At 57.0% G+C, this 10215-nt stretch overlaps 2 protein-coding genes across 3 annotated transcripts in view; both read right to left on the reverse strand.

Moving 5' to 3' along the window:
* The window catches only part of LOC144592965 (tumor necrosis factor receptor superfamily member 16-like), a 42732-nt gene extending 33434 nt beyond the window's left edge, over positions 1-9298 (reverse strand). Inside the window, exons 1-2 of the mRNA XM_078398346.1 lie at positions 9162-9298; positions 2453-2641 (exon numbers count right to left, since the gene is read on the reverse strand). Of these exons, the coding sequence (XP_078254472.1) occupies positions 2453-2516 (64 nt within the window). The 5' untranslated portion in view covers positions 2517-2641; positions 9162-9298. The remainder of the gene's footprint in view (positions 1-2452; positions 2642-9161) is intronic.
* Positions 1-10215, reverse strand: part of LOC144593236 (D-serine dehydratase) — a 555040-nt gene that overhangs the window by 511029 nt on the left and 33796 nt on the right. The gene's annotated exons all lie outside the window — the stretch shown is intronic.

Raw genomic sequence — 10215 nt, forward strand, 5'->3', positions numbered from 1 at the left:
AAAGATGCCGCCAGACCGCCCGAGTTACTCCAGCATTGTGTCAATTCAAAATGTGTAGGAAGGAACTGTTCCCAATGTTGGGGGAGTCCAGAACCACAGTTTAAGAATAAGGGGTAGGCCATTTAGAACGGAAACTTTTTCAGTCAGAGAGTTGTGAATCTGTGGAATTCTCTGCCTCAGAAGGCAGTGGAGGCCAATTCTCTGAATGCATTCAAGAGAGAGCTAGATAGAGCTCTTAAGGATAGCGGAGTCAGGGGGTATGGGGAGAAGGCAGGAACGGGGTACTGATTGAGAATGATCAGCCATGATCACGGTGAATGGTGGTGCTGGCTCGAAGGGCCGAATGGCCTCCTCCTGCACCTATTGTCTACTGCAGATGCTGGTTCACACCGAAGACAGACACAAAACGCTGGAGTGGCTCAGCGGGACAGGCAGCGTCTCCAGAGAGAAGGAATGGGTGACGTTTCGGGTCGAGACCCTTCTTCAGACCTGAAGGAGTGTGCTGCAGAAGGCAGCCAAGTCTCTGCACTCGATGATCAACCCCACCCCCACCCCACTGTTCCCTGTCTGCATCTGCTCCTGCCGGTCATCATCACTCACTGACAACATGAACCAGATCATCTCCACTTTGTCTGGCTGCCACTGGAGGGATTTTGCCGTGTCAGCAGATGTCTGCAATCCTTTGTGATTGACTCGACTCTCACAGGACTGGATTGGAGTCAATTACATTCAGTTTAGTTACATTGGTCAAATTACATCATCTTTAGGCAGACACAAAATGCTGGAGTAACTCAGCAGGTCAGGCAGCATCTCAGGAGAGAAGGAATGGGTGACGTTTCAGGTCGAGACCCTTCTTCAGACTGATGTCAGGGGGGGCGGGACAAAGGAAGGATATAGGTGGAGACAGGAAGATAGAGGGAGAACAGGGAAGGGGGAGGGGAAGAGAGGGACAGAGGGACTATCTAAAGTTGGAGAAGTCAATGTTCATACCGCTGGGCTGCAAGCTGCCCAAGCGAAATATGAGGTGCTGTTCCTCCAATTTGCACTGGGCCTCACTATGGCACTGGAGGAGGCCCATGGCAGACAGGTCAGACTGGGAGTGGGGAGTTGAAGTGCTCAGCCACCGGGAGATCAGGTTGGTTAAGGTGGACTGTGCGAAGGTGTTGAGCGAACCGATCGCCGAGCCTGCGTTTGGTTTCGCCGATGTAAATAAGTTGACATCTGGAGCAGCGGATGCAATAGATGAGGTTGGAGGAGGTGCAGGTGAACCTCTGTCTCACCTGGAAAGACTGTTTGGGTCCTTGGATGGAGTTGAGGGGGGAGGTAAAGGGACAGGTGTTGCATCTCCTGCGGTTGCAGGGGAAAGTGCCCGGGGAGGGGGTGGTTTGGGTAGGAAGGGACGAGTGGACCAGGGAGTTACGGAGGGAATGGTCTCTGCGGAACGCAGAGAGGGGAGGGGATGGGAAGATGTGGCCAGAGGTGGGGTCCCGTTAGACAATAGACAATAGGTGCAGGAGGAGGCCATTCGGCCCTTCGAGCCAGCACCGCCATTCAATGTGATCATGGCTGATCATTCTCAATCAGTACCCCGTTCCTGCCTTCTCTCCATACCCCCTGACTCCGCTATCCTTAAGAGCTCTATCTAGCTCTCTCTTGAATGCATTCAGAGAATTGGCCCCCACTGCCTTCTGAGGCAGAGAATTCCACAGATTCACAACTCTGTGACTGAAAAAGTTATTCCTCATCTCAGTTCTAAATGGCCGACCCGTTGTAGGTGACGGAAATGTTGGAGGATGATTTGTTGGATCCGCTGGCTGGTGGGGTGGAAGGTGAGAACGAGGGGGATTCTGTCCTTGTTACAAATGGGGGAGGGGGAGCAAGAGCTGAGCTGCAGGATGTAGAAGAGACCCTAGTGAGAGCCTCATCTACAATGGAAGAGGGGAAGCCCCGTTTCCTGAAGAATGAGGACATCTCTGATGCCCTAGTGTGAAACATAGAAAATAGGTGCAGGAGGCCATTCGGCCCTCCGAGCCAGCACTGCCATTCATTGTGATCATGGTTGATCATCCACAATCAGTAACCCGTGCCTGCCTTCTCCCCATATCCCTTGATCCCACTAGCCCCTAGAGCTCTATCTAACTCTCTTTTAAATCCATCCAGTGAATTGGCCTCCACTGCCCTCTGTGGCAGAGAATTCCACAAATTCACAACTCTCTGGGGGAGATAAAGTTTCTCCTCACCTCAGTTTTAAATGGCCTCCCCTTTATTCTTAGACTGTGTGTGTCTCCTGGTTCTGGACTCCCCCAACATTGGGAACTTTTTTTTCCTGCCTCTAGCTTGTCCGGTCCTTTTATGATTTTATACATCTCTATAAGATCCCCTCTCATCCTTCTAAACTCCAGTGAATACAAGTCCGGTCTTTCCAATCTTTCATAAAGAGTGCATGACTTACCTGGGAAGAGGGGCTCGGTATCCTGGCCTTGATTCGCTGCCAGCCCTGAATCGATGAAGTCCATGTTTCCGTGTCAGTGATGATCTGTTCCGCCGAGTTTGTCCACCTGGGTTAGTGTGGCTCAGGTTCCAGTCCCGGTTTAGCTGAGAGTCTGGGTCTGGTCCTTGGCAGCACTGGGATAATCCGACCCTAACGGGAGAGACCAACATCTTAACCCCCATAGTTTAGAGATACAGCGCGGTAACAGGCCCTTCGGCCCACCGGGTCCGTGCCGCCCAGCGATCCCCGCACATTAACACCATCCTACACCCACAAGGGACAATTTTTACATTTTATACCCAGCCAATTAACCGACAAACCTGCACGTCTTTGGAGTGTGGGAGGAAACCGAAGATCTCGGAGAAAACCCACGCAGGTCACGGGGAGAACGTGCAAACTCCGTACAGACGGCACCCGGGATGGAACCCGGGTCTCCGGCGCTGCATTCGCTGTAAGGCAGCAACTCTACCGCTGCGCGACCCGTGAAGGAATAAAGTGCAGGAAGGAACCACAGATGCCGGTTGACACCGAAGATAAGACACAAAATGCTGGAGTAACTCAGCTGGGGCAGGCAGCATCTCTGGAGAGAAGGAGTGGGTGACGTCTCAGGTCGAGACCCTTCTTCAGGAATAAAGATTGGAAGCAATCTCAAGTTCTAAAGAGGTTTTATAAAGTTAGGCAAGATGCATCATGTCTCATCTTCAGAGAGCAGTCCTGAACTGCCATCCACCTCATCGGAGCCCCTCTTTGATCGGACTTTACTGGCTTTATCGTGCACTGTACGTTATTCACGTTATTCCCTGTATCGTGTATCTGTACGCGGTGGACGGCTCGATTGTCATCACGTATTGTCTTTTTGCTGCACCTCTGTACATGTGACAATTAACTAGACTCAAACACAGGTGTCCACCATGTTCCTGAAGAAGGTCCCTGACCCAAAACATCACCTATCCATGTTCTCCAGAGATGGCCAGAAGACAATAGACAATAGATAATAGACAATAGACGCAGGAGTAGGACACTCGGCCCTTCGAGCCAGCACCGCCATTCAATGTGATCATGGCTGAACATTCTCAATCAGTACCCCGTTCCTGCCTTCTCCCCATACCCCCTGACTCCGCTATCCTTAAGAGCTCTATCTAGCTCTCTCTTGAATACATTCAGAGCACAAGACATAGGAGCAGAATCAGACCACTCGGCCCATCGAGTCTACTCCACCATTCAATCATGGCTGATCTATTTCTCCCGCCTAACCCCATTCTCCTGCCTTCTCTCCATAACCTTTAACACCTTGTACTATTCAAGAATCTCTCAATCTCTGCCATAAAAATATCCACTGACTTGCCCTCCACAGCCTTCTGTGGCAATGAATTCCACAGATTCACCGCCCTCCGACTAAAGAAATTCCTCCTGGTCTCCATCTCTGCTGCCTGACCCGCTGAGTTACCCCAGCACTTTGTCTTTTTTATGGTAAAATGCAGCATCTGCAGTTCCTTATGTCAATGTGGCTCCTCCGATGAATCACGTATCAACATGAGATTGAAGTTTGAATCAGTTCAGTTTAGATTATTGTCACGTGTACCGAGGTACAGTGAAAAGCTTTTGTCGCGCGCTAACCAGCCAGCGGAAAGACAATGCGTGATTACAATCAAGCCATTCACAGTGTAGACACATGATAATGGAATAACGTTTAGTGCAAGGTAAAGCTAGCAAAGTCCGATCAAGGATAGTCTGAGGGTCACCAATGAGGTAGATAGTTCAGCACTGCTCTCTGGTTGTGGTGGGATGGTTCAGTTGCCTGATAACAGCTGGGAAGAAACTGTCCCTGAATCTGGAGGTGTGCGTTTTCACACTTCTGTACCTTTTGCCCGATGGGAGAGGGGAGAAGAGGGAGTGGCCGGGGTGAGACTGGTCCTTGATTATGCTGCTGGCCTTGCCGAGGCAGCGTGAGGTGTAGATGTTTGGGAAAGATAAAACACAACAAGCAGGAGAACTCTAATCCTGGCAGTGGACAAATCTATCCCCACAGACAGACGCACCATAAAGCCCAAGATAGACAGACATAAAGTGCTGGAGTAACTCAGCGCGTCAGGCAGCATCTGTGGAGAGGGGGGATGGGTGACGTTGTGGGTCGGGACCCTTCATCGGACTGCTTGTAGTGTTGGTCTGCCTCAGAAGGCTGCCAGTGGAGGCCAATTCTCTGGATGCTTTCGAGAGAGAGCTGGATAGAGCTCTTAAGGATAGCGGAGTCAGGGGGTATGGGGAGAAGGCAGGAACGGGGTACTGATTGAGAATGATCAGCCATGATCACATTGAATGGCAGTGCTGGCTCGAAGGGCCGAATGGCCTCCTCCTGCACCTATTGTCTATTGTCTATTGGTGGGGGGGGGGGGGGGGGGGGGGGGGGAGAAACCAAAAGCAAGAGAAAAAAACATAAATTCCATCCAGTCCAAATGGTAAAGACCTCACACGGGGAAAACCATGGATGACACACACCAGCCAAACATTACTCATTGCATTTGGCAGGTTTTAGTTACAGCACGGAAACAGGCCCTTCGGCCCACCGAGCCCGCACAGACCGGGCGATCCCCGGCACACTAACATGATCCGGCACACCCAGGGATGTCAGGGTTGAACCCGGCCGGGTCTCCGGCGCTGTAAGGCAATAACTCTACCGCTGCGCCACCGTGCCGAGTCGTACACTTCCAGGGCTGGCGACCAGGAATCGACCCAATCGCCCCCCCACCCCACCCCCACTGGAAAACAAGTCCCCCTCACCCTGCACACAGTACACCCCACCCCCACTGCCCTCACCCTGCACACAGTACACCCCACCCACACCCAGATAGATTAACTCCAGCCCATTCCATCCTGGCCGAGAGTGACAGGAACAGAATTAGGCCATTCGGCCCATCAAGTCTACTCCGCCATTCAATCATGGCTGATCTATCTCTCCCCCTCGACCCCATTCTCCTGCCTTCTCCCCATAACCCCTGACACCCGCACTAATCAAGAATCTATCTATCTCTGCCTTAAAAATATCCACTGACTTGTGGCCTCCACAGCCGTCTGTGGCAAAGAATTCCACAGATTCACCACCCTCTGACTAAAGAAATTCCACCTCATCTCCTTCCCAAAGGAACGTCCTTTAATTCTGAGGCTGTGCCCTCTGGTCCTAGACTCTCCCACTAGTGGAAACATCCTCTCCACATCCACTCTATCCAGGCCTGTCACTAATTCGGTAAGTTTGAAGAAGGGTCTCGACCCTGAAACGTCGCCCATTCCTTCTCTCCAGAGATGTTGCCTGACCCGCTGAGTTACTGTCTTCGGGTTTAAAGCAGCAACTGCAGTTCCTCCTTACACAAGTTTCAATGGGGATCTCTGACTCTCTCCCCTCACACCATCAGCCAACTCTGGGCAGTGCTCACAGTGCACAGAGAGAGACTCACGCCAGCCTGCCTCCAGATGTGGGAACGTGCGGCCAGAGAGGCGGCTGCAGAGACTCAGCGGCTCGGGCTGGGCAGGGTAGGGTAGGGCTGGGCTGGGCTGGGCAGGGTAGGGTAGGGCTGGGCTGGGTAGGGTAGGGTAGGGTAGGGGTAGGGCAGGGTAGGGCTGGTTGGGTAGGGTAGGGTAGGGTAGGGCTGGGCTGGGCTGGGTAGGGTAGGGTAGGGTTGGGTTGGGTAGGGCAGGGTAGGGCTGGGTTGGGCAGGGTAGGGTAGGGCTGGGCTGGGCAGGGTAGGGCTGGGCTGGGCAGGGTAGGGTAGGGCTGGGCAGGGTAGGGTAGGGCTGGGCTGGGCTGGGCAGGGTAGGGTAGGGCTGGGCTGGGCAGGGTAGGGCTGGGCTGGGCAGGGTAGGGTAGGGCTGGGTTGGGCAGGGTAGGGTAGGGTAGGGCTGGGTTGGGCAGGGTAGGGTAGGGCTGGGTTGGGTAGGGTAGGGCTGGGCAGGGTTGGGTAGGGCTGGGTTGGGCAGGGTAGGGCTGGCCTAGGTTGGGCTGGGCAGGGTTGGGTTGGGTTGGGCAGTGCAGGGTTGGGCAGGGCTGGGCAGGGTTGGGTTGGGCAGGGCTGGGTTGGGGCAGGGCTGGGCAGTGTTGAGTTGGGCTGGGTTGTACAGGGCAGGGCTGGGCAGGGTTGGGCTAGACTGGGCTGGGTTGGGTTGGGCAGGGCTGGGCAGGACTGGATTGGGCTGGGCTGGTTGGGTTGGGCAGGGTGGTGTTGGGTTGGGGAGGGTAGTGTTGGTGTTGGGTTGGGCAGGGTTGGGTTGGGCTGGGCAGGGCAGGGCAGGGTAGTGTTGGGTTGGGGTTGGGGTTGGGCTGGGCTGGGCTGGGTTGGGGAGGGTAGTGTTGGGGTTGGGTTGGGGTTGGGCTGGGTTGGGCAGGGCAGGGTAGTGTTGGGTTGGGGAGGGTAGTGTTGGGGTTGGTTGGGCAGGGTTGGGTTGGGCTGGGCAGGGCAGGGCAGGGTAGTGTTGGGTTGGGCAGGGTAGTGTTGGGGTTGGGTTGGGTTGGGCTGGCAGGGCAGGGTAGTGTTGGGTTGGGGAGGGTAGTGTTGGGGTTGGGTTGGGGTTGGGCTGGGCTGGGTTGGGCAGGGCAGGGTAGTGTTGGGTTGGGGAGGGTTGGGTTGGGCTGGGCAGGGCAGGGCAGGGTAGTGTTGGGTTGGGGAGGGTTGGGCTGGGCTGGGTTGGGCAGGGCAGGGTAGTGTTGGGTTGGGGAGGGTTGGGTTGGGCTGGGCAGGGCAGGGCAGGGTAGTGTTGGGTTGGGGAGGGTTGGGCTGGGCTGGGTTGGGCAGGGCAGGGTAGTGTTGGGTTGGGGAGGGTAGTGTTGGGGTTGGGTTGGGGTTGGGCTGGGCTGGGTTGGGCAGGGCAGGGTAGTGTTGGGTTGGGGAGGGTTGGGTTGGGCTGGGCAGGGCAGGGCAGGGTAGTGTTGGGTTGGGGAGGGTTGGGCTGGGCTGGGTTGGGCAGGGCAGGGTAGTGTTGGGTTGGGGAGGGTAGTGTTGGGGTTGGGTTGGGCAGGGTTGGGTTGGGCTGGGCAGGGCTGGGCAGGGCAGGGCAGGGTAGTGTTGGGTTGGGCAGGGTAGTGTTGGGGTTGGGTTGGGTTGGGCTGGGCAGGGCAGGGTAGTGTTGGGTTGGGGAGGGTAGTGTTGGGGTTGGGTTGGGGTTGGGCTGGGCTGGGTTGGGCAGGGCAGGGTAGTGTTGGGTTGGGGAGGGTTGGGTTGGGCTGGGCAGGGCAGGGTAGTGTTGGGTTGGGGAGGGTTGGGCTGGGCTGGGGTTGGGCATGGGCAGGGTAGTGTTGGGTTGGGGAGGGTTGGGTTGGCTGGGCAGGGCAGGGCAGGGTAGTGTTGGGTTGGGGAGGGTTGGGCTGGGCTGGGTTGGGCAGGGCAGGGTAGTGTTGGGTTGGGGTTGGGGTTGGGTTGGGCTGGGCTGGGTTGGGGAGGGTAGTGTTGGGGTTGGGTTGGGGTTGGGTTGGGGTTGGGCTGGGTGGGCAGGGCAGGGTAGTGTTGGGTTGGGGAGGGTAGTGTTGGGGTTGGGTTGGGCAGGGTTGGGTTGGGCTGGGCAGGGCAGGGCAGGGGCAGGGTAGTGTTGGGTTGGGGAGGGTAGTGTTGGGGTTGGGTTGGGCAGGGTTGGGTTGGGCTGGGCTGGGCAGGGCAGGGTAGTGTTGGGGTTGGGTTGGGCTGGGCAGGGTAGTGTTGGGTTGGGGAGGGTAGTGTTGGGGTTGGGTTGGGCAGGGTTGGGTTGGGCTGGGCAGGGCAGGGCAGGGCAGGGTAGTGTTGGGTTGGGGAGGGTAGTGTTGGGGTTGGGTTGGGCAGGGTTGGGTTGGGCTGGGCTGGCAGGGCAGGGTAGTGTTGGGGTTGGGTTGGGCTGGGCAGGGTAGTGTTGGGTTGGGGAGGGTAGTGTTGGGGTTGGGTTGGGCAGGGTTGGGCTGGGTTGGGCAGGGCAGGGTAGTGTTGGGTTGGGGAGGGTAGTGTTGGGGTTGGGTTGGGCAGGGTTGGGCAGGGCAGGGCAGGGCAGGGTAGTGTTGGGTTGGGGAGGGTAGTGTTGGGGTTGGGGTTGGGTTGGGCTGGGTTGGTGAACGGCTCCAACACCGGCCCCACACAAAGGAAACGCAGCAAACACGCAGCGGGCAACACAGAGCAATGATCACAGCCGGCACTCGCCCCAACACTGGGGAAGCCCCCTCGCCCCCTACACCAGGCAACGGCCCCCAACTACAGCAACAACAACAACAGCTCAACTGGACTCCTCACTGACCCCCCCCCCCCCCTCTATCCCCTCTCCATCTCCTCCCCCCTTCTCTCTCCCCTTCCTCTACTCCCTCTCCTCCCTTCTCTCCTCTCCTCTCTCCCTCTCCCCCTTCTCTATCTCCCCCCCCTCTTCTCCCTCACCCTCTTCTCCCTCTCCCCTCCTTCTTTCCCCCTCTTCTCCCCTCTCCCTTCTCTCTCTCCCCCTCTTCCCCCTTCTCTATCCCTCTTCTCTTCTGTACTCTCCCCTTCTCTCCCTCTCCCTCTCCCTCCTCTCCCCCCTCCTCTCTCCCTTTCCGCTCTCCCTCTCTCTCCTTCCCCCTCTCTCCCCTCTCTCTCTCTCCCCCTCTCCCTCTCCCCTTCTCCCCCCCCCCCCCCCGGCCAGTCTAGGCGAGGCTGGAGTCCCACCATGACCCCCCCCCCCTCTCTCTCTCACTCACATTTACACTCCGTCTCCTCTTCGCTTTCGTCGGTTTTCCAACGTCGCTGAATTCTCTCTCTCCTTTTCTTTCTTCCTCCCCAAGCTTTCTCTCTTTATTCTTTCTCTTTATTCTCTCTTTCTCTCTCTCTCTCTCCCTCTCTCTCTCTCTGCCCCCCTCCCTCTCTCTGCCCCCTCTCTCTCTCTCCCTCTCTCTCTCTGCCCCCCTCTCTCTCTCTCTGCCCCCCTCCCTCTCTCTCCCTCTCTCTCTCTGCCCCCCTCCCTCTCTCTCTCCCTCTCTCTGCCCCCTCTCTCTCTGCCCCCCTCTCTCTCTGCCCCCCCCTCTCTCTGCCCCCTCTCTCTCTCTCCCCCCCTCTCTCTGCCCCCCTCCTCTCTCTCCCTCTCTCTCTCTGCCCCCCCTCTCTCTGCCCCCTCTCTCTCTCTCCCCCCCTCTCTCTGCCCCCCTCCCTCTCTCTCCCTCTCTCTCTCTGCCCCCCTCTCTCTGCCCCCCTCTCTCTCTGCCTCCCTCTCTCTCTGCCCCCCTCTCTCTCTGCCCCCCTCTCTCTCTGCCCCCCTCTCTCTCTGCCCCCCCTCTCTCTGCCCCCCCCCCCTCTCTCTCTGCCCCCTCTCTCTCTGCCCCCCTCTCTCTCTGCCCCCCTCTCCCTCCCTCTCTACCTCTATCTCTTGCTCTTTCTCAGCCGCTCGATCACTTTGTTACTTGGCAAAGAAACGAGGGAGGGGGAGGTGAGACTCCGCCTCACACAGAGCTGAGGGAGGGGAGGGAGGGAGAGAGGGGAGGGAGGGAATGAAGAGGGGAAGGAGGAAGGGAGGGAGGGAGAGAGGGAGGGGAGAACATACTTTCACATCGATTGGTTCTGGGCGGCTGGATCAGAACTGCTCAGTCCACACTAAACCCTTTCTCTTAAAGCTGCACTGCCACTTCTGCCTACAGGGATATGAGAAAATAACTGCAGATGCTGGTACAAATCGAAGGTATTTGTCCACAAAATGCTGGAGTAACTCAGCATCTCAGGAGAGAAGGAACTGGCGACGTTTCGGGTCGAGATCCTTCCTCA

The sequence above is a fragment of the Rhinoraja longicauda genome, chromosome 4 (assembly GCF_053455715.1).
Source record: "Rhinoraja longicauda isolate Sanriku21f chromosome 4, sRhiLon1.1, whole genome shotgun sequence".
Lineage (NCBI taxonomy): Eukaryota > Metazoa > Chordata > Chondrichthyes > Rajiformes > Arhynchobatidae > Rhinoraja > Rhinoraja longicauda.